The sequence below is a fragment of the Prionailurus bengalensis genome, chromosome A1 (genome assembly GCF_016509475.1).
Source record: "Prionailurus bengalensis isolate Pbe53 chromosome A1, Fcat_Pben_1.1_paternal_pri, whole genome shotgun sequence".
Classification (NCBI taxonomy): Eukaryota; Metazoa; Chordata; class Mammalia; order Carnivora; family Felidae; genus Prionailurus; species Prionailurus bengalensis.
Genome location: NC_057343.1, coordinates 136,592,316 through 136,616,482, shown reverse-complemented (window position 1 = coordinate 136,616,482; position 24,167 = coordinate 136,592,316). Strand labels below are relative to the sequence as shown.

Sequence of the window (24,167 nt, the reverse complement as noted above, 5' to 3'; positions counted from 1 at the left end):
AAGAAAAACTGCTAAGCTGATTCTAGAATTTATATGGAAACATGTAGGAGCTAGAGTAACCAAACAATGCTGAAGCAGGAGAACAAAGTTAAAAACAACCCTGGTGTACGTGATTTCAAGATTTGCTATAAAGACTAAAGCAAGACAATGTGGCATACTACAATGATGGACACATAGATCAGATCTTGTAACAGAAAAGAGAGTCCAGAAAGAAATCCATGCCTATACAGGCGATTTTTGATGGAGGTGCAAAAGGAAAATCAATGGGGAAACTAACTTTTTGACAAATAATAGGTATACATATCAAAAAAGTGAACCTCGGGGCACCTGGCTGGCTCGGTTGGTAGAGCAGAAGACTCTTGATTTTGGGGTTGCGAGTTCCAGTCCCCACATTGGAAGTAGAGATTACTTAAAAATAAAATTAAAAAAAAAGTGAACTTCAAACTTAACCACATACCGTATTAATTCAAAATGCCTCAGAGACCTATGTGTAAAACCTAAAATATACAAAACTTCTAGATGAAAACATACTAAGAAATTTTAGTGGTCTTTGATTAGGCCAAGATTTATCTGATAGAACACAAAAAACACAAACCAAAGAAAAAAGAATCAATAAATTTGACTTCAAAATTTAAAACTCTTCCTCTCAAAAGACACCTAATATTGGGGGGGCCTGACTAGCTCAGTCAGGAGAGCACATAACTGGATCTCAGGGTCATGAGTTCTAGCCCCAGGTTGGCCATGGAGCCTGCTTAAAAAAAAGACTTAAGAACAGCAGCAGCCACAGATTAGGAGAAATGTAAACACACATATGAAACAGATTTGTATATAAAATATACATGATACTCTTGGGGCACCTGGGTGGCTCAGTCAGTTAACTATCTGACTTGTTTCAGCTCCATTCATGATCTCACGGTTTGGTTTTTGAGATTGAGACTGAGCCCCGTAGTGGGCTCTGGGCTGACAGCACTTGGTTGGGATTCTCTCTCATTCTCTCTCTCTGCCGCTCCCCCACTTGTGCACATGTGTTTTTTCTCTCTCTCTCTCAAAATAAATAAACTTGAAAATAATGAAATGTACTCAAATTGGTAGATAGAAGTTTTTTTAAAGAGATTCACCGCATATTTATTATGCAATAGTTTAGCAGCATTGCACATAAAGGGTGATGAAAGCCAACTTTAAACTCATGCATTTTTTCAGGGGCACCTGGGTGGCTCAGTTGGTTGAGCGTCCGACTTCGGCTCAGGTCATGATCTCACACTCAGTGAGTTCGAGCCCCGCATCGGGCTCTGTCCTGACAGCTCAGAGCCTGGAGCTGGCTTCAGATTCTGTGTCTCCCTCTCTTTCCCTGCCTCTCCCCTGCTCATGCTCTGTCTCTGTCTCAAAAATAAATAAAAATATTTAAAAAATAAACTCATGCATTTTTTAAATAAAAATTTAATATGCATGCATTCAAATCTATGCTTTCTGGAGAAGTCTGATAAAGAAAACAGAGTTAAAATATTTTTAGTGGGAAAGTTCTGAAATATTTTTAAGGTTAAAGAAGTCTATTTTAAATCGGTCAAAGTTTTTTTTTTTTAAAATTTCTTTTTTTCAACGTTTATTCATTTCTGCGACAGAGAGAGACAGAGCATGAACGGGGGAGGGGCAGAGAGAGAGGGAGACACAGAATCGGAAACAGGCTCCAGGCTCTGAGCCATCAGCCCAGAGCCTGACGCGGGGCTCGAACTCCTGGACCGCGAGATCGTGACCTGGCTGAAGTCGGACGCCCAACCGACTGCGCCACCCAGGAGCCCCTCGGTCAAAGTTTTAAGTGAAGAAAAACTATTTTTGGTTTGCAAAGCTATTGAATATGCTAGAATAGTAGAAAAATTGACTTTAAAATTATAAATATATTAATCTCTAATGGCACAAGAACAGACACTCAGATCAATGGAACAGAACAGAGAACCCAGAAATGGACCCACAAACATATGGCCAACTAATCTTTGACAAAGCAGGAAAGAATATTCAGTGGAATAAAGACAGTCTCTTCAGCAAGTGGTACTGGGAAAACTGGACAGCAACATGTAGAAGAATGAACCTGGACCACTTTCTTACACCATACACAAAAATAAAATGGATGAAAGACCTCAATGTAAGACAGGAAGCCATCAAAATCCTCGAGCAGAAAGCAGGCAAAAACCTCTCTGATCTTGGCCGCAGCAACTTCTTACTCAATATGTCTCCAGAGGCAAGGGAAACAAAAGCAAAGATGAACTACTGGGACCTCATCAAAATAAAAAGCTTCTGCACAGCGAAGGAAACAATCAGCAAAACTAAACGGCAACTGACAGAATGGGAGAAGATATTTGCAAATGACATACCAGATAAAAGGTTAGTATCCAAAATCTATAAAGAACTTCTCAAACTCAACACCCAAAAAACAAACCATTCAGTGAAGAAATGGGCAAAAGACATGAATAGACACTTCTCCAAAGAGGACATCCAGATGGCCAACCAACACATGAAAAAATGCTCAATATCATTCATCATCAGGGAAATACAAATCAACACCACAATGAGATACAACCTCACCTGTCAGAATGGCCAACATTAACAACTTAGGCAACAACAGATGTTGGCAATGATGCAGAGAAAAGATCTCTTTTGCACTGCTGATGGGAATGCAAACTGATGCAGCCACTCTGGAAAACAGTATGGAGGGTCCTCAAAAAATTAAAAACAGAACTACCCTACGACTCAGCAATTACACTACTAGGTATTTATCCAAGGGATACAGGTATGCTGTTTCAAAGGGGCACATGCACCCCAATGTTTATAGCAGTTCTATCAACAATAGCCAAAGTATGGAAAGAGCTCAAATGTCCATCAATGGATGGATAAAAAGATGCGGTGTATATATACATCACCCACATATATATATACATATACATATATATATACATATATGTATATACATATATGTATATATATATGTGGGTGATGTATATATACATATACACACACACATACATACACACATGTATGTATATATATATGTGGGTGATGTATATATACATACACACACACACACACACACACACACAATGGAGTATTAGTCAGCAATCAAAAAGAATGATATCTTACCATATGCAACTACGTGGATGGAACTAGAGTGTATTATGCTAAGCAAAATTAGAGAAAGATAAATATAATATGAATTCACTCTTATGAGGACTTTAAGATACAAAACAGATGACAATAAGGGAAGGGAAATAAAAATAATATAAAAACAGGGAGGGGGACAAAACATAAGAGACTCTTAAATATGGAGAACAAACAGGGTTGTTGGAGGGGTTGTGGGAGGGGGGATCAGCTAAATGGGTAAGGGACATTAAGGAATCTACTCCTGAAATCAATGTTGCACTATATGCTAACTTGGATGTAAATTAAAAAGATAAATAAAAATTAAAAATAAAATAAATACATTAAATCTCTTAAGATAATCTTAAATCTCTGAGCATCTAATATCCACAGAGCACTGATCTTGTTCTATAACTGATCTTGTTCTAAGTCTGGTTTTCCATATAAGTATGGTATGTTTACTTGGGGGAAGTGGGTGGTTAAGGGAAGTATGGGCTGAATCTGGAGAAGAGGAAGAATAAAAGAAGTCTACTAAGGCAAAGAAGGGTTCACTTGTTTGTTTCTAATCCAGAATAATCTTTAAATCCAGCCAAAGTTATTTTGATTATGTTGATATTAGGAAATACTATCAAAATCATTTCACCCAGGCACTGAAGCTATTTGATGGGGTTTCAAGTGATGGCAGGGTTTGGAGGTGACAGCCAAGAAAGAATTCTTGAAGATGTTTTTGGTGCAAAAAATGTGATTTTATTAAAGCACGGGGACAGTACCCGTGGGCAGAAAGAGCTGCACTGGGGTTGTAAGGAGTGACTGATTATATACCTTCAGGTTGGGATGGGGTTAGGGACAGTGTTTTGGAAGCAAGGTTTCCAGGACCTTGAGGGGCTAGCTGTTGTTAGAAAAACATTTATTACTGTTAAGTAAAACCTCAGACATGAGACCCTTCAAATATATATAAGGAGCCATATGCTTGGAGTATAATTGCCAACATACACTTGGGGGGAAGATAAAAGAGGTTTGCAAAGGAATTTCTATGTGTTTAAGAAAACTCACAGGATCCTAGGGGCAGGGGGCAGGATAATGTTAAGCAAGATTCCCTTTTATCCCCAGCAAAGTACCATCATTGAGGCAGCTGAGCTCCTAAAAGAAGGTCACTCTGCCCGCTTCAAGGATTTGTCAGTGGGCCGTAAGCAATACCAGAATTTTTCATTTGCCTTTGTTTCCCACATCACCATGGCAAGCACTTGAAACCCCTTCATCTTGATGAGGGTGATATTAAGGCTCCAGGAAACGGAGTCTATAGGTTTCTGGAGATTAGACTATGGATAAGATTGTGTTTTCCTTGCAGTTTACTAAGTTATCTGTAAAATGAAGGAGGTTCCTGTCCTGCCATGGGCATCTGAGGAGTATCACACATATCCCACCTTGGAGGGTGTGTGAGGGTATGTGTGTGCGCGCTGTTATAGCCCTCAGCTTGCCACACGCTCCCTCATCACTACAGACTCTGAACGTTCTGGAGGGTGGGGGATGGGGGGGAGGGCAGGGCCCGCCTCTAGAAATCCACGGAATCAGTTCCAGTGGCAGCTCTTTCCGCCCTGGTCTTGTTCCCTCCCACAGCCACGCCTCTGCCCCAGAAGTTCCTCTCGCCGGTAAAGCTCTCCTCCGTTCTTAGTACGGAAAGCCTACTTTCCCGGTCCGCCTGCGCCGCTGAACTGACTCAGCTCGGATCCCTCGGTCGCTTACCCCCTACACACTTCATGTTTGCACCATCTCATTTTCACCTTTCCTGAGAGCCCGCGGTCTTGTTGTGTCTCTCGGTCTCCGCGCTAACATTTCTAATTCGGTGCCTCGTAGGGGGCAAACCCCAGGCTCTGCAGCCGGAGGGAGCTAACATCTCCCGCGCCAACCGACCTGCTCACGCAGGCAGCTGACCAAACCAGCGGGCCCGGCCTCGCCCCTCCTTCCGGTCCCGGCGGCGCGCGTGGTCACGTGGCTGGAGGGCGGCGACGCGCGCGGCGGGGAGGCTCGGCGCCAGGTGAGCGCGCCAGGTGGGGCGCGAGGGCGGTGGGGGTCCTGGGCGCCGGGCGGGATTCCCTGGTCCGGTCCCCTGGTCGGGTCGCCGCGACGGGCGTTGTGGGGGCGCCTGGTCAGGCAGGGCTGGTGGGAACGGCGGGTGGGGAGGACCCGGGACCCGGGCTGCGCAGATTCGTGCAAACCCGGCAGGTTGTGTACAAGTTGGCCCACTGGCTGCCTTTTTTCCCCTAAACGCTAGTTTAATGGTCTCGTCTCGTTAAAAAAAAAAAAAAAAAAAAAAAAAAAGGAATAGGTTTGAAAGAATCTGTTTCTGCCTTTTCCCTCTCCTCCTTCATTATTTTTTCCTATTAGTATTGAGCCTTAAAAATACGTGTCCTGCACCAGAAAAAGGACATCAGTAGAAATGACTGCGGAAATCCCAATAAAGTCTGTGGTTTAGTTAATTCCATGTGTCAATATTAACTTATTAATTTTGGTAAATGTTAACATTAGAGGAGTGTGAGCAAAGGGTATACAGGAGCTCTGCACTATCTTTGCAACTTACTGTAAATCTAAAATTATTTTCATAAAAAGTTTAAAAACATAATGCTGCAGTGTTGTGTAGCAGGCCACTGTTCACCAGGGAGGGCTCAAGTTAGTTCCTCTTTGCCAAGCCTGACAGGAATTGGGTGTCTGTTTGACCATTGTGTTTGCTAGGGCAAGTGTCAGGCTAGTGGGTGTGGATGCTTCTAGTCCAAGATTTCTGGGCAGGAGTCTGTTTCTTCATTTTGGTCTGTCACCGTTCTTTGAACAGGTCAGTGAGTTAAGGATACATCGAGCTACTGTAGGGGCGTGTGCAATACACATGTCAGGAAAAAGGACTATTAAAAAGGTACAGGGATGCCTGCCTGGGTCTTCTGTGAGAGCGGTCATGAGTTCAAGCCCCGCGTTGTGTGTGTAGATTACTTAAATAAATAAAAACTTAAAAAAAAATTAAAAGGTACAACACAGAGCTAGGAAAGCTCAGAGATCACGTCTGGCTCAGGGGTGTCAGGAGGGCTTCTGGGGGGAGTGGCTGTCATGAGCTGCGGGGGACTACAGAGGAGTCAGCGTTCCTGGCATGGAGATGAGCACCAGCAGACTTGAAGGTGACTGATTGCCCTGAGGAGGACTGGGCACAGGTGCAGTCCTTTTTTTTTTTAATGTTTACTTGTTTTTGAGAGAGAGACAGAGTGCAAGCTGGGAAGGGGCAGAGAGAGAAGGAGATACAGAATCTGAAGCAGGCTCCAGGTTCTAAGCTGTCAACACAGAACCCAATGTGGGGCCCAAACCCACAGAGAGATCATGACCCAAGCTGAAGTCGGACGCTTGACTAACTGAGCCACCCAGGCACCCCGGTGCAGTCCTTCTTAATGGAAGCACAGAACATGTCCAGGAAGCAGTGACAGCTGACATGTGAAGTAAAAATGAGTCTCGTAGATAACAGGGTGACACTTTATGGCATGGGAACCATGGAATGTTTTAGGGCAAGAGGGGGGCATCTCTGGATCTGTGCTTGGAGCAGCAGTGTATAGGATGGCTTGGGGACTATTGGTTTCACCTGGAAGAGGTAATAAGAAATCCAGCCAGGGCTGTGAAGTTAATATCCAAAGGATATGGTTTCAGGAGATTTTGTGCGCCTAGACATCTTGGCATCTGAAGGGATCAAGGAAAAGAGAAATCCCAAAGTTTTGGACCTGGGTGTTTTGGAGCATGGTTGAAACGTTTGCAGAAATAGAGGACTCAGGATGAGATAGATCTAGGGTGGGAGTGGGAGGGCAGTAAGTTTGTTTTTGAACAGCTGTGTTTTTTATTTATTTATTTTTATTAAAAAAAATTTTTTTTAATGTTTATTTATTTTTGAGACAGAGAGAGACAGAGCATGAATGGGGGAGGGTCAGAGAGAGAGGGAGACACAGAATCTGAAACAGGCTCCAGGCTCAGAGCGGTCAGCACAGAGCCCGACGCGGGCTCGAACTCACAGACTGCGAGATCATGACCTGAGCTGAAGTCAGACGCTTAATCGACTGAGCCACCCAGGCGCCCCTGAACAGCTGTGTTTGAATTGCTGGCAGGATATCCAGCTGGAAATGTGTAAGTGTGTTTAATAGTGGAAGCCAAACATACAGAGCAGGACAGAAAGAGGAAAAGGAGCCTGAGCAGGCAGACATGGGGTGGTTCCTCATTCCTGTAGGGTTTGAGGGGCTAAGGTCAACCAGGGGCCTGGGTGTGGCAGATCAGTAGTGCCACAGCTTCTGCACAGGTGGAGGAGACCGAGGAGCAAGACTAGATCTTGGATTTAGCAATTAGGAAGTCAGTGGTCCCTTTTCAGAGAGTTGTTTTAGTGCAGAAGTAGGAAGATTGCTCACTGTCTGTAATTGGTTCATCCTGTGGCCTTTCCCAAGCGACCAGAACACCGGGCCAGGAGCCAGAGATATGGCTTCTAGTTCTGGCTCTTCCACTACCTGTGTAATTTTGGGCCAGTCATGCATAGCTTTTACTAGCATAGAAAAATAAAACCAGAAGGACCCTTTTATTCCTAGCAACACTTAATAGTCCAAAGAACTAGTGTCCCATGGGGCACACACTGGGAAAAGATGATCCAGAACCATAATTTTAGAGTCCTAAAGAACCAAAACATCTTGTCCAATCCTCCCATTTAACAATGGGACTAATACTCCCAAACTCTAATTCAATAAACATGGACTTGAAATATATCATATCAGTGGTTCCCAAAATGACCCTATAAAGTAGTAATGCTTAAACTCATTTTGGAGATTGGAAAACGCGCTCTGAGAAGTTAAATGACTTGCCTGAGATCACAGAGCAGCACGTGGTGGAGTGAAATTTGAACTTAGACCTCCTGAGTCAGAGCCTTCTCTGTCACACATCCTGCTGGGCCTCCCTGGTTGTCAACATTGAATATATTTAAAACTGGCTGAGTGGAACATTAGTAACTTCTAACATTTTCCTTTTCTTAGAAGAAATGTGTTCTGAAAGTCGTTTGGTTTATTAATGTTAAGTATATAAAAAAGGGGAGAGTATACAGCCACCAGTTCCCAAAGTTACATTTTTTAAAACAGTAAGAGTATTGGATCATGGGAAAGCTCATTATGTTAACTGTGAATAGCAGAAAGGCTAGGAAGACCAGACCATGATACCTGAATTTATGTGGCACATTAAAAAATATTCTTAGCCACGCAGCCCAGCCACCAGAGCCTGCTGCTACCCAAGGCCCAGGTGATGCCTGCAACACATGCTGCTGGGCAGAGACAGCCATGGGGGCTGTGACCCCAGGCAAGTAGATGAGACAGGCCTGCACCGGAGAATGAGCTGGAGTGAGTGCCATGCTCTCATCCATGGCTGCTCCAACAGACACCCTGTAGAATCTGCCAGGCCAGGCCCCACTCAGCAGGCTGGGCCCCTGTGTAGGCCAGGATCTGGGCTCCAGAGGATTGGGGGCTCTCCTATCCCAAGAGCCCACCCTGTCCCACCTCCTAGGAGCCCAGGGTCCCAGGACCAAGCCCCACCTGGGCTTTGTGGACAAGAATTCTGGTCACCCCACCCCTCCCTACTCCCAAAGCATGCTAACCCAGCACTGGATTGGGAGCTGGGCAGGGCTGGGGCATTTGGGTTTGGGGTTGGGGCTGGCCCCAGGACCACCATCCCCAGGAATGCTAAGACGCAGGCTCCAGGGTGGACCATTGATGTACAATAAAGCTCAGATGACCTTTCCAAAAAATTACATATATATTCTTAGCTAATCCTGTGATTGCTTACTCTTTCCTCTTACTACTTTTTTCCTTTGTGTTGACCAATTCCATTTTCTCCACTGCTGGCTGCCTAGCCCTGAGCATACCCTCCTTAACAAAGGTGTGAGAGTGCATTTATAAGCAGGAGTTTGCATTAGAGGTAAAACATAGCTCCTTAGGGATTATTTTCTGTCTATCTTGATGAATAAAAATAGAAAAACTTATTTAGGAAATAAACTTGTAAAGGAACAAAGATGATTTTATAAAAATTTGGGGGAAAAATATTTTTACTTTTAGTACTGTTTGATGTCATAAATGATAGAAACATGGTTTATTCTGATGTAACGCTCATTCATATTCTTCCAGTGACAGAAAGCAGTAGCTAAGAGTGTCACAGTGTCTCTGACATTAGGAGTCAGGATTCAGAATCTGGTTCAACCTCTCGTTAGCTAATTGTCTATATTTAATAACCCTATTGTCTTGAAAGGTGAAGATTAAATGGAATAATCTAAGAAAAACATTAAAATAGTGCCTAGCACACAGAAAAGAAGCAACAAGTGCTATTATTATATCATTGAAAAAGAAATTCTTGCTGATTTAGAGCATCCAGTTTAATAATTTGCTTATCTAGGAGGATACAATTGATCAACACATTTCTCATCTTGTCCCCTAATGCAGTTAAAGGTCCCTTGTTTTTTGTGTTTAAACACACAAAAAAACAAGTCAAAACCAAAACATTTCTACCACCTCCCAAAAGTTCCCTCCTGCACTCTGCAGTCAGCCTTCCACCCTAGGCAACCACTGATCTGTTGTCCGTTATACATTAGTTTCGCCAGGATTTCACAGAGGATGGGCTTCCTGTGTTAGCATAATGTCTCTCAGACTCATCCACGTTGTTACATGTATTAGAAATTCATTATTTCTGAATATATTCTGTTGTATGGACTTAACAATTTGTTTTTCTGTTGTACATCTGGGTTGTTTCCAGTTTGGAGCCCGTTTGAGTAATGCTGTGAACAGTCATCCATACATCTTTGTGTGAACATATGTTTTCATTTCCCTGGATCACTTGTTTAAAAGAAACTACCAAAATTTTCCACAGTGGCTGTACCATTTTATACTCCTGCCTACTATGTATGTCTATATCCGCAGCAATACTTAGAATTGACAGTGGTATGTAACAGACTGTCATTGTAGTTTAAATCTACAATCCCCTGACAGCTACTGATGTTGAATGTCTTTCTGTCCATTTACCTTCTTTTATGATGTTATGTCTTCGAATCTTTAAGGGCCTTGGCTTTCAAATACTGAAAGAATATGGTACTTTAAACCCTAAAAACAACAGAAACCTCTTCAACTATGTGTGTGTAGGGGGAGGGGGGTGGTTAAGTTTGTTTATTTGTTTGTTTTGAGAGAGAGCTCATGAGAGCACATGGAAGGGGCAGAGAGAGAGGGAGAAAGAATCCCAAGCAGGCTCCACACTGTCAGCACAGAGCCTGATGCAGGGCTCAATCTCACAAACTGTGAGCCAAAATCAAGAGTTGGAGGCTTAAACGACTGAGCCACCAAGGTGCCCCATTTGTGTGGTTTTAATAGTGGAAGAATAAGAGAAACATCTCACTAAAAAATGCAAGTTTAAGATTTAATTATTTTTTAAAGTCCTGGTAAGCAATTATGTAAATAGCAGGATATATTTAGAAGAGATGTCAGATGTATGTATGTATGTATTTATGTATTTATTTATTTTTTTTAATGAATCTTGGGGCACCTGGGTGGCTGAGTCTGTTAACTGTCTGACTTCGGCTCAGGTCATGATCTCACAATTCGTGAGTTCGAGACCTGTGTCAGGGCTCTGTGCTGACAGCTCAGAACCTGGAGCCTGCTTCAGATTCTTTGTCTCCCTCTCTCTCTGTCCCTTCCCAACTCATGCTCTGTCTCTCTCTCAAAAATAAAGGTGAAAAAAAAAAAACAATAAAAAATGAATCTTGAGAAAAGGATGAGATATTTCTAAACAACTACAGCAAAACAGCTATTCTGAAATGCCTGGTGGTGAAAGTTCTTCCTGTACTACTGTGTACAAGAGAACAAGGCTGAGCATTTAAGGTGCTCTGCAGCCAACAGGTAGGTGCCTACAGTGGTCCTTCGTCTCCACATGGGGAGGGCTCAGTGGTGGTAATTTCTCTGTAAGGCATTTTTATCTGGAATGTTTTCCTTTGGGAAGAAGGGCAGGCAGTTAGCTTCCCAGTATTTAGGTTGGAGTCTTGCCGAGGTGACTATTTTTCTGCCCTACAGGAAGGGAATTTGTTTATTCCTTCATTCACCTTATTTAAAAAGTATTTATTGAGCTCTGATTACGTCTCAGATACTGTTTTCAGCATTGGGAATGCAGTGATGATCCCAGTGATGGACCTTACTTTCCACTTTGGGCCATCTTAAGCAGGTTTGGGCTCTGGCAGAGGAAAAGTTTTAGGTCGCTCGGCCTTTTGAGAGGCATCATAGGCAGGGCAGAATCACCTTTGGCTTTGCTAGGCTCCCACTTTTGTACTACCTCCTGCCTTTCATGGTGTGACTTGAAAAATGACTAAAATATGGAGGGGTATGTTAGAAGGCCCTAAGTGCTAGGGGAAAAATAAATTAGGGAAGGAGGAGGAGGAGGAGTTTGCAATTTTAGATCTGGTGTCAGTCACTGAGGTGTCACTGAAGGAAAGACCCATAGGAGGTGAGGAACCAGTTGAGCAACTGTCTGGGGAAGAGTGTTCCAGCCAGAGGGAACCCCAGCTCTGTGCCAGGAACGCTGGGGAAGCCAGCCAGGGTGGCCAGCCTAGGAGGGCATGCAGTCAGAGGCGAGCCATCGAAAGGACTTTGACTTCTATGCTGTGTTGTGAAAACAGTGGAGGGCCTTGAACACACAGTCTGATAAAGAAAGAGAGGGGGTACTTCCTTCCCACCTATCATCGTCTCAGGTACAAAAACCCTGCTGTGTCTGCAGAAAAACAGAAGATGTTCCCATAGTACAGAGGGCTACAGGACAGGCTGTAAGAGCCATGAGCACCTGAAGTGCACGCAAGGCCATGAAGGGACAGGGGCAGGGTGCTCTATGTACTCCCTGCAAGTTCCGTTTTGCAGGGATTCCCTGAATTTCACGTAGCTCCTAGGCTGGTGAAAAACAAACCCTTTCTCTTTCCTTGGCAAAGTCTGATTTGCTTTATCCTGATCAGTAGATTACTGGATTCAGTAAAAGGTTTTCCTGCTTCCTTACAATTCACTGCAGTCTTTGAAATAAGAGGCTGATCATTTCCTACCTAAAAAGTCCTTAAATGTTAAACATCTTGAACCGGATTGCAAGAGATGTTTGTGTGCTGATGCATCGCTGGGATAGTCGTGCCTGTATAATAGAGAAAGAAACTTTTCTCCCCTCGAAACCCCAACTTTATTATACTGATGGTTTTTAAATTGTTTCTCTTAACCACAGATACCCTGTTTTTCCTTATGTTAAATACGGCATCTGGCTGATGAGCAGGGTGGTGAGGCCGCCGAGTGAGGCAGAGGTGCCGACCTGGGAAACTGAGGACGATGACATGGCAGAAGGCGACTTAGGGTATGGCCTCGGGAGAAGGCCCAGCAGTATTTATGAAGTGCAAGTTTCACATCTGTCTACATCTAGAAAAAGATCGGATGGAAAGAACTTTAGCCCTCCCCCCTTTCCAGGAACGAGGGAAGAAAGAAGTGGTGCCATTTTTCAGTATTCCAGGCATAAGAGCTCCCAGGATACACACCCTGAAGAGTCCAGCACTTCCCACCACAGACGACAAAGTAGCACTGGTAAAAATGCCTCGATCCCTCTCCCTCCTTCTTCTCCCCTGTGGATTTCAACACATGACAATAGGTCACTGTAGTGGATTTTGAGAATTCATCTTTATTCACCTCTTGGGATTGGTGATAGTACAAAAGTAACTCATGTTTTCATTTCCAAGTATTGCACAAATTGTGAACTACAGTAGTTATTCTGCATTAATACAGATATGTTAGTGCTATCAGTGATTACCTACCTTGCTTTTGTGGGTGTGTGATTTAGTGGTGTGTGTTATCTTTTTTTTTTTTTTTTCTTATTCAAGTATTTTTTTCTTATTCAAGTATTTATTTGGCACCTGTTAGGTGCCAGGGGCAGTTCTAGGCTCTGGGAACAACATTAGTGAACAAAATAGTCTCCATGTTACAGTTCACATTCTAGTAGAGGAGAGAAAAAATAAATCTCCCAGTAGTTAAATGCAGGCATGGTGAGTATCTGGAGGGGCCGCAGCATGCTATTTCAGGCAAGGGTCAGGCCAGGGTCACCTCTCTAAGGAGGTGGCTTTTGAACACTGGAGTGAACTGATGCCCAAGCCTGGTACTTATCTGGGGAAGGAGTATTCCAGGCAGAACATGTATGCTTCTGGTTATTTTAGGAATGTCATGAAATCCTCCCTCTAAAAATTAATCTTTTTTAAAAGTAACTTTTATACCCAATGTGGGGCTTGAACTCCTAACCCTGAGATCAAGCGTTGCATACTCCATTGACTGAGCCAGCCAGGTGCCCCTCAAAAAATGAATCATAATTTATCATAACCCAAAATCAATTATGCCATTTATTAAGGAAAGAACAAAATTCAGAATCACATTGTGATAGAATGTTACAACTCCAAAATGGCTGGGAGTCCAGGGGTGACTCCATGCCTACATGGTGGCACAGCTTTTATCTGGCTGAATCTTTTGTAATCCATGTTGTAAAACTTCCCCCACTAGAGTGGAACAGACACAAATTAGAACAACATGAAAATAATGTAAGAAACATGGTTTTAGATTTGCCAAAAGCATGTAGCAGATGGGGATTTTATCACCATCTTTCAGAATCCTTCTTGAAATTAGCATGGGATTATTTATATATTATTCTTTTAATTCCTCATCACGTATAGAGGATGGGTTCTGCTTTGCAAGCAAGATGTTGAAAACAGTACATGATGCTAAAATACCTTTATAAAAATATGAGGAAACCACTGGGATATAAATATGTAACAGTAAAACTATGAGCTCCTGTGTTGTTGGGTTACAGACTTTTATCTCAAATTAGCCTGGTCCTAGGTAAGGATATTGTATTGGTTTCTTATTGCTAATAGGTCATTTCCAAGTCACCACAAATTTAATGCCTTAAAATTTTTAACACAAATTTATTATCTTACAGTTCCATAGGTCAGAAGTCCAAAATGGGTTTTACTGGGCTAAAACCAAGTTGTTGGCAAGGCTGCATTCCTTCTGGAGACTCTAGGGGAGAATCCATTCCTGTGCCTTTTCCAGCTTCTAGAGCTCGCCTGCATTCCTTGGCCCATGGCCGCCATCCTCCATCTTCAAAGGCAGCAATGGCTGTTCAAGTCTTTCTCATACTGCTTCACCCTGACACTGACTCTCCTGCCTCCCTGTTTCACTTATAAGGACCCTTGTGAGTACAGTGGGTCACCTGGATAATCCAGGTAATTAATTTAATCCAGTCCTTAATTTAATTACACCGAAAAGTCCCTTTTGCCATGTCTGTCCAGGTTCTGGGGATTAAGATGTGGGCATCTTTAGGGCCCTTGCTCTGCCTACCACAAGGATTACTACAACGCAACATGTCATTGCCAAACCAGTGTCACTGGTCCCTTCTTGGAGCCCCTGTCATCAGAGTAAAACCAAGATTTAGGTTTTGCGTTGGAAACCACCATAGTGAAAGTTCAGAACAGCAAAGAAAAAAATTGTTTCGAGAAGTTTTTAATGTCCCTCAAAATACTCTTTCTAAAAAATCTTTTCTTCCTTTTACTTCTTCTTAATCTTCTTGCTTGTAATTTACCACTTTAATGTTTTTCTATTGCCAGTGAGACCACAATGAAAATGAAGCTCCTGGGAAGCTCAGTTTAATGTGTCAATTGATCACATTAAGGAGAGAATAATTGAAGTTACAGGAGACTTCTAGTCATTCTCCTTGGAAAGAAATTAAATTCAGGTTATTTCTTAGATATTCATATCACTGTATTGATCAAACTTAAGCCAAACACCAAAATTTATTTCACTCACCAACATTCATGTTTTTAAGTACTGTTTTGCATGTAATAATTAACCAATTAGTTAACAACAGTTTAGTAGAGACTCCTTTTTTTAAAGTCTTTTTATTCAAAAGTATGTGTCTTTTCATTTGTGAAATGTTTTAAGCTACCTATTTTTACCATTATTTGGTTTGTTACAGTTCTTTCCTCTTGGCACAAAGCTGCATTTGATATTTTATAAACAGATGTGCTGTATTCTAGTTAAAGAATATATTGAAGTGTTTTTTTTCTCCCTTAATAGATTCTAATTCAGAATTGTCAAATGTCGAATTAAAGCAACGTCTTCATGATACTTTAGAGGTAAGTCCTCTATAGGACTTCTATAAAGTCTGTGGCTTCTATAAAAATTCTCATGAGGCACTTGGGTGGCTCAGTCGGTTCAGTGTCTGACTTCAGCTCAGGTCATCATCTCACAGTTCATGAGTTCAAGCCCTGCGTCAGGCTCTGTGCTGACAGCTCAGAGCCTGGAGCCTGTTTGGATTCTGTGTCTCCTTCTCTCTCTGCCCCTCTCACACACTCTCTCAAAACTAAATAAACATTAAAAAAAAATTCTCATGAGAATATAGCCCACTGATGGATATTTTAAGTAATGCTAAAATTGTATGGAAGGCAATGTTGGCTTTCCACATATTCTGCATGAGCCACAGTGTAAAGCTCGTAACTTTCAACTGGCCTCCTGTTTCTTATCCTCATCTCTCAAGAAAGCTTTTTACGTAAACATGCCCTCCAATTCACTTCTCACCCCTAATCTTTCATGACTTCTCTAATCTGCTCCTGGAGAGAACAGTTATAAACTTGCTTCCATCTGTCTTCCCTGTGCGTGAGGCTTGAAATAAGCTGACTTATTTTAACCTCTTTGAAATCAGAAGACCAGAAAGTATTCTTGGTGCTCTGAGGCCCTGCTGGCAGTAGGAATTTCTATGCAGGGTGCCTGTCTTTTGGGAAGGAGGAAGCCCATCTTAGTGTGTGTGTGTGTGTGTGTGTGTGTGTGTGTGTGTGTGTGTGTGTGACTTCTGGTGAAAGCTACCATTTTCGTTTTCTAGGGCTGCTGTAACAAAGCACCATAAATAGGTGGCTAAAACAACAGAGATTTGTTCTCAGATCTAGAGGCTAGCAATCTGAAATCAAGATGTCAGCTGGCCATGTTCCCTCTGGAAGGTCTAGAGGAGAATCTTCTTTGCCTCTTCCTAGCTTCTGGAGGTTGCCCCTGTCAGTCTTGGCATTCCATGGCTCATAGCCACTTCACTCCAGTCTCTGCCTCTACTGTCACGTGGCCTTCTCCCCTTTGTGTCTGTGCCCACATTTCCCTCGTCTTAAGACACCAGTCATTGGATTGAGGCCTATATAATCCAGTATAACCTCATTTTAACCTGATTATATCTGCAAAAACCCTGTGTCCAAATAAGGTCACATTCATAGTACCAGGAGTTAGGATTTGGGCATATCTTTACTTGGTGGGGAGGACAGTTCAACCGATAATAGCTACTATAGCTTTGTGGATGATCATGTGCTTATTTTTGTGCTCTAAAGATTTTTTTCAGATTATTAGCTGTGTGGTCTAGAAGGATAAAAGCAAAAGATTTGGACTTTTACTTACAACTGGATAGTAAGAGTCTCAGTGTAAAGCCTGCCTGGGCCACTTATGAACAGTGGAGGAATTTCAAACCTCTTTTATAAGGTCAAAGTGCTTAGAGTCAGTGCACACTGAGCTTACATGTAAACTATCCACATTTGGGGTTGCACATCTTGCAGATGGGTAGACTAATCTTACTTCTCTCTTTAGGAGGTAGAAATTTTAAAAACTGAACTTGAGGCGTCTCAGAGACAACTTGAGGGTAAAGAAGAAGCACTGAAAATTCTTCAAAGCATGGTAAGAAGTTATTTTTAAATTTTTAGGTAGTATGATTTTATCTTTTAAAACAAAAGCATCTGTGCTTAAAATAGCTTTTTTGAAGGCGTAGATTTTTTTAAAACTTTTACTGAGGTAAAATTTATATACCATAAATTTCACTTGTTTTCAGCATACAATTTATCCTTACTGGAGTTGGATAACCATCTCTAATTAGACTAACCAGTCTAATTCTAGAACATTTCCCCAGTATTCCCCAGAAGGAACCTCTAATCCATTAGCAGTCCCTCCCCATTCCCATCCCCAACCTTAGACAACCAGTCATCTTACTGTCTTTTGGATTTGTCTTTTCTATTTCATATGAATGGAACGATACGACATGTGTCTGGATTCTTTTAGTTAACATGTTTTTGAGGCTCCTGCATGGTGTAGCACGTGTCAGTATTTTCTTCCTTTTTATTGCCTAATAATATTCCATTGTGTAGATATACCACATTTTGTGTATCCATTCACCAGTTAATGGGCACTTACATTGTTTCCTCTTTGGGGCTGTTATGAGTAACATTGCTCTATTTGTTCACGTACCAGTCTTTGTGTGGAAAGTTCATTCATTCATTCACTCTATTCATCAGGATAGCCGAGCGAAGATCTGCTGACTTTTGAACTATCAAATTCTCCATAAAAGGTGGTCTCTGTGGAAATTCTCTGGTTTTCTACTGTCTTAGAATAAAAATGTGAACCTTACTGTGCATAAAGGAGTGATGAAAAATTTAATGTATACTGGTATGATTTTTATTTTTCTTAGGCAATATTTGGCAAAGCCACAAGTCATACTCAAGTGATGCTTCAAAAAACTATGGAACAAAAGAGATCCTTGGAGAAGGTATTTGCCACTTTTAGTGTAGACTTGTTCAAACTACCAAGCTTTCAAATAGCATTTCCTTTAAAAACCACAAGACTAATGGATGTCTGTTTGTTGTGCTTTTTTATACAGTCCCGTCCCTTTTGGAACTTACAATCCAAAACATATTGTTACATGGGCAAACAATTAAGATTTCTTTTATTTCCTCATTTTAAGGTAGTAGGAAGCTTGACACTTACTATAAATTTTCTTTTCTTTTGCTCCTTCTCTGCTTGCTTGGCAGAGCCTGCCTCTTTCTGACCACCTCATTGTCATGAAAATAGTAGTAAGGAGTCATCTTGGAAGGTCTTGTTCTGTTTCTCCTGAACCCTCCCTCAATGGGAGTGTCCTGGGCTCACACTCCCAGGAATGGATTTTGTTGCTGGGTCTGTATAGGTTGGGGGTAGGGGTGATGAGGAATCTAGGTTCTGAGAAGCAAATTTTGAAGCTAAACAATGTGAAATTTTTCTCATAGTAAGTAAGCTTTGGCAAAGCTCTTCTTGAGTGCTAAAGAGGCATGTTGTACGTGTTTTTAAATGTCATAAACTCTTTTTGAATAATTAGTTTCTCTTTAACCTATTTGTTAAATGATTAAATGATTTATTTCAGCTATTTACAATGTCCTGAAATGATTTATTTGTAGTAATTTTCCAAGAAAAGTCCTATTTTCTTTCTATAGGAAATAAATGCCTTGCAATGGGAAATAGAATTTGATCAGAATAGATTTAAAAATATAGAAGAATCATGGGCCCAAAAATATGACAGGTTTGTATATTTTTATTCTGTACTTTTTCTTTGGAAATTTCTAAAGTGTGTATAATTTATTTACTTACATTTTTATTGTTTTAATATTTAAATAATCTCTAATCCCCATGTGGAGCTTGAACTCATGACCACAAGATCAAGAGTTACATGCTCTTTCGACGGAGCCAGCCAGGCACCCCATAAAGTGTGTATAATTTAAATGTAGCTTAGGCTTTCTTTTCTCCTTCTCTGAGCTAACTGTGAATATTATAAAATTCTTACTGCTTATCCACTTCACTGTTCCATATTTTTCTGTTAGTATTATCTTTTTATATAATATAAATAAACTATATTTTATTGGGCTTAATGCCCACAGTAGGGTTTGAACTCACAACCCTGAGGTCAAGAGTTGCATGCACTCACTACCAACTGAGCCAGCCAGCCGGGTTCCCCTATAAACTGTATTTTAAAAAGCAATATAAGGGGCACCTCGGTGGCTCATTCTGTTAAGCGTCCAACCCTCGATTGTGGCTTAGGTCATGATCTCACTGTTTGGGAGTTCGAGCCCCACATCAGGCTCTACACTGTGAGACTGGAGATCCCGCTGCTTGGAATTCCTCCCCTCCCCGCCTCCCACATCCACCCCTGCTCTGCTATTCTGCTCAAGCTTGCACGCGTTCTCTCTCACAAAATAAACTTAAAGAAAAAAAAAACTTTAGGGGCGCCTGTGTGGCTCAGTCAGTTAAGCATCTGACTTCGACTCAGGTCACGATCTCACATTTCATGAGTTCAAGCCCCGCATTGGGCTTTCTACTGTCAGCCCAGAGTCCACTTTGGATCCTTTGTCCGCCTCTCTCTACCCCTCTTCCGCTTGCACGGGCGTGCTCTCCCTCTCAAAATTAAATAAACATTAAAAATAAAAAGGGGCACCTGGGTGGCTCAGCCAGTTAGTTAGGTGCACAACTTCTGCTCAGGTCATGATCTTGCAGTTTGTGGGTTCAAGCCCCACATCAGGCTCTATGCTGACAGCTCAGGGCCTGGAGCCTGGTTTGGATTCTGTGTCTCCCTCTCTCTCTGTTCCTCCCCCACTCATACTCTGTCTCTCTCTCTCAAAAATAAATGTTAAAAATAAAAAAAAAAAAATTTCCATTTGCAACTACGTGGATGGAACTGGAGGGTATTAAGCTAAGTGAAATTAGTCAAAGACAAATATCATATGACTTCACTCATATGAGGACTTTTAGAGACAAAACAGATGAACCTAAGGGAAGGGAAACAAAAATAATATAAAAACAGGGAGGGGGACAAAACAGAAGAGACTCATAAATATAGAGAACAAACAGAGGGTTACTGGAGGGGGGATGGGCTAAATGGGTAAGGGGCATTAAGGAATCTACTCCTGAAATCATTGTTGCACTATATGCTAACTAATTTGGGTATAAATTAAAAAAAAATAAAATTAAAAAAAATGCTAGGCAATAAAATAAAAAATAAAATAAATAAAATAAAATATAAAAAAAACTTGGGGTGCCTGGGTGTCGGTTAAGTGACCAACTTCAGCTCAGCTCATGATCTCATGGTTTGTGAATTTGAGCCCCATGTTGGGCTCTGTGCCTGGAGCCTGCTTCAGATTCTGTCTCCCCCTCTCTCTGTCCCTCTACTGCTCACATTCTGTCTCTGTCTCTCAAAAAAAATGAATAAATGTTAAAAAAAATTTAAAAATAAATTAAAAAATAAAAAAACTCTAGGGCACCTGGATGGCTCGGTTGTTAAGCATCTGACTTTGGCTCAGGTCATGATCTCCTGGTTGGTGGGTTTGAGTCCCACATTAGGTGAGTTCTACCTCTCTGTCTCTGTCTTTCCTTGTGCCCCTCACTTATTTGCTCCCTCTCTCTCTCTCCCTCTTAAAAAAAACAAAAACAACAACAACAACAAATTTTAGGGGTGCTGGGTGGCTCAGTTGGTTAAGCGTCTGACTCTTGGATTTGGCTAAGGTCATAATCTCACTGTTCATGGGTTCGAGCCCTGCCTGTGTCAGGCCCTCTCCTGATAGCATGGAGCCTGCTTGGGATCTCTCTCTCCCTTTATATCTGCCCCTCCCCAGCTTGCTCTCTCTTTCTCTCTCAAAAAATAAACATAAAAAAATAAAAAGCAATGTAAGAGCCATGTTTTCCAAGTTATTTTATCATTGGCATTTGTTTTTCATATATCTTTTAAGCAATTTTTATTAGTATGAATTTATTTAGTAACTTTATTTTTTAATTTTTTTAAATCTTTATTTTTGAGAGAGAGAGCAACAGAGCATGAGCAGGGGAGGAACAGAGAGAGAAGGAGACACAGAATCATAAATAGGCCCCAGGCTCTGAGCTGGTAGCACAGAGCCCGACGCAGGGCTCGAACCCACGAGCTGCAAGATCACAACCCGAGCCGAAGTCAGACGCTTAACTGACTGAGCCACAGGCGCCTCTATTTAGTAACTTTAAATTATAACATACACATATTATAAAGTCAGTCACTGATAAACTGATTTGGTATCTGGGATTATAGATGGCTTTAATACCTAATTTTTAATTTATTATTAACTTTCAGTCTGAGATAACTGAACATGTATAGAAAAGTTGCAAGAATAGTACAAAGAAATCCTGTATATCTTCAAGATTCTCCAAAGTAGAACTCTTTACCACATTTGCTTTAACATTCTGTCTTCTTTATAGTTACATATGTGGATACAGATAGATATCTGAGCCATTTAAGAGTAAGCTGCATATAAGGCCTCATTATTCTAAATACTTCAGTTTGTGTTTTTTAAAAAGGGACATACTCGGGCGCTTGGGTAGCTCAGTCGTTTAAGCGTCTGACTCTTGTTGTCAGGTGGGGTCATGACCTCCCAGTTCGTGAGTTTGAGTCCTTTGTCGGGCTCTGTGCTGATTGCTAGGAGCCTGCTTGATATCCTCTCTCTCCATCTCTCTCTGCCCTTTCCCTGCCCATGTTCTCTCTCTCAAAATAACTTAAAGAAATAAATAAAAATTAAAAGGGACATAACTCTGTCATAACCATAGTAAAATGATCAAAATTAAGACATTAACCTAATACTCTATTTTTTTAAAGTTTATTTGAGAGAGACAGAGTGAGGGAGGGACAGAGAGAGAGAGAGAGAGAGAGAGAGAGAGAGAGAGAATCCCAAGTAGGTTCTGTGCCGCCAGCACAGAGCCTGATGGAGGGGTCTGAATCCACGAAGCCCTGAGATCATGACCTGAGCTGAAACCAAGCTGAGCTGAGTTGAACCAGGTTCAACTGACTGAGCCACTCAGGTGCCTCCTAATATTCTTGTTTAACCTACAGCCCTTATTTAGATTTGCTAATTATCCTAGTAATACATACCCTTATATCAAAAGAAAAAAAATTCCTGTGTTCTAGGATCCAGTCCAGAATCACGCATTGCATTTGGTTGTCATATCTAAACTTCCGTCCCCTTTAATCTGAAACAGCTATGAGGAGTAAGGGAGGGCGAAGGAAGGGGAAAACATCTGGAACATTTATCAGTGCTTCTTTGTCCTTGACATTTTTTGAAGAGGACAGGGTGGTTATAGAATATACTACATTGGAGATGTCTGATGTTTCTGAATTCGATTCAGGTTATGCATTTGGAGCACTATTACTACTGAAACAATGTGTTATTAGTGCATCATATCAGGGAGCCTGCAATGTGGATTTGTCCCGTTCCTCGCATGTGAATATTGACTATTTGGTTAAGGGGTGGTATCTGCCCTCATTTTCCACTATAAAGCCATTATTTTCCCCCTTCTGGTTAGTAAGCATCTTGTGGGGAGATGCTGTGAGATTATGTGATTTATCGGATTTTCACCCACTAGTTTTACATCCACTGCTTAGTCTGCCTGAAGCAGTCATTACTATGACGGTTTCTGTTATTCCTTCTATATTCATTTGCTGGCATTTTAAGAGCTTTTTTCCTCCCCCATTTGTTTATACCAAAATGGATTCATGAATTCTTGCATTATTCAATGGGTTACTATCATAATTTCTTTTTTGCATACAGTTTTCCAACTTCAGTCAATGGGAGCCCCTTCAAGCTGGCTCCTGTGGCTTTATGACACCTCCCTGTTATTGTTGGAGCACTTTCTTGCTTTCTGGTACAAGAGGTAATAGGCCACTATGCTTACAATATTGGCATCTTTCCAAGGATTCCTGGTTCCTTTTAGCGGGGAATGGTGTTTAGAAATCAAGATCTTAGTGCTAGGTGTGCTTATGGCTACTGGAAGTCATTGCTAAGAGGTCCTCTGAGAGGACGACTGGAAATGCACACGCACACACTGACATATACATCTACCTCTTCATCGCTCTCTGTTCAGAACCCTTGAGTTCACACCCATATCTTCAACTGCAACCCACCACCCCAGGGTGCATTTGAGCCTTGCTCATTTCCATATTTGTAACTTCCAGTGAGAAACCTGGCTCTTTTCACCCAATGTTTACTTATTTGTTGTGACAGAATATGCAGAAAGTAGCTTTAGAATTGCTAATACACACCATTGCAAAATCAAACCTACTAACTAGAGTTCAATATTTGTTTGCAGTTTTGTTTCTCGCCTGAGGGGATCCAGTCAAAACAAGTGTTCAAAACTGACTTTAGTTTTTTTTCTCTTTCTGTGGTTATACAATTCATTTAAGTTCATTTGTTTTTATCTATATTCTGTTTTAGAGTTGTTTCGTCATCCTTGTTGATTTATTTACTCGTCTGATCTATTTTTGATCTTATAAAACACTGACATGCTTCCAAAAGTCAGAACTATTCTGAGGTATACTCAGAAATGTCATTCTCCCCCCAGGGCCCCTACCCCATTCCCAACCTGCCATCTTTCCTTCCCCTCACTATCTATATAGATAACCAGTTACTGTTTTCTGATTTATCATTCCTCTGTTTCTGTTTGCACAAATTGGCAGATATGTTTGTTTTCTTATTTCTCCTTCTTTCTTACACCAAAGAACAGCTGACTGTACATATTCTTTTGCACTGTTTTTCCTTTTTAACAATACATCCAGGAAACCACTCCATTGTGTGGATGTGCCATAGTGTACTCAACTATTCTCCCATATATAGGCACTTAGATTGTTTCCAGTATCTTGCGGTTGTAAACAGTGCTTCAGTAAACAGCTTTGAAATATATATTTTTGTGTTGTTGGGAGATGTACTTCTGATGTAAATTCTTAGAATTGCTGGGTCAAAAGTTCAATTCATATGTAGATTTATTAGATGTTATCAAATTCTTGTCTGTAAGGTTTGTACCACTTTGCATTCCTACTAGCAATGCATAAAAGTGCCTCCTCAAGAGAAAGTCACAAATCTTAATTTATGCCAATTTAATAGTGTTGTCTTAGTTTTTGTATTTTGTTTTCGTGGCACAGAATCCAGAAAATTCTGATTCAAACACCCAGATTTGCACCTGTCAGTAGACTGCCTTTTAGGATATTCTTCAATTAAGCAGAACTAGCAAAAGAGGTTTTATTATGAAGTCTGCACAAAAAGAGAGTGAACCAGACAGCAAAGCATGAGCAAGAGAGGGGCAGAGAGAGAGGGAGAGAATCCCAAGCAGGCTCAGCACTGCCTGCGC

General features: G+C 41.4%; 2 protein-coding genes across 3 annotated transcripts in view; one reads left to right on the top strand and one right to left on the bottom strand.

Moving 5' to 3' along the window:
- Nucleotides 1-4,768: 4,768 nt before the first annotated feature.
- Nucleotides 4,769-24,167, top strand: part of CCDC125 (coiled-coil domain containing 125) — a 30,672-nt gene continuing 11,273 nt past the window's right edge. Inside the window, exons 1-6 of one of the 2 annotated variants that reach the window (XM_043585064.1) lie at nucleotides 4,769-5,161; nucleotides 12,403-12,752; nucleotides 15,285-15,343; nucleotides 16,827-16,913; nucleotides 17,698-17,775; nucleotides 18,473-18,558. In XM_043585064.1, the coding sequence (XP_043440999.1) occupies nucleotides 12,443-12,752; nucleotides 15,285-15,343; nucleotides 16,827-16,913; nucleotides 17,698-17,775; nucleotides 18,473-18,558 (620 nt within the window). In that variant the 5' untranslated portion in view covers nucleotides 4,769-5,161; nucleotides 12,403-12,442. Of the gene's footprint in view, nucleotides 5,162-10,872; nucleotides 11,052-12,402; nucleotides 12,753-15,284; nucleotides 15,344-16,826; nucleotides 16,914-17,697; nucleotides 17,776-18,472; nucleotides 18,559-24,167 lie in introns of those variants that run through there. The other variant, XM_043585140.1, reaches the window with a different exon arrangement.
- CDK7 (cyclin dependent kinase 7) overlaps nucleotides 14,694-24,167 on the bottom strand; it is a 60,738-nt gene continuing 51,264 nt past the window's right edge. The window contains exon 12 of the mRNA XM_043585507.1: nucleotides 14,694-14,921. Within this exon, the coding sequence (XP_043441442.1) occupies nucleotides 14,914-14,921 (8 nt within the window). The 3' untranslated portion in view covers nucleotides 14,694-14,913. The remainder of the gene's footprint in view (nucleotides 14,922-24,167) is intronic.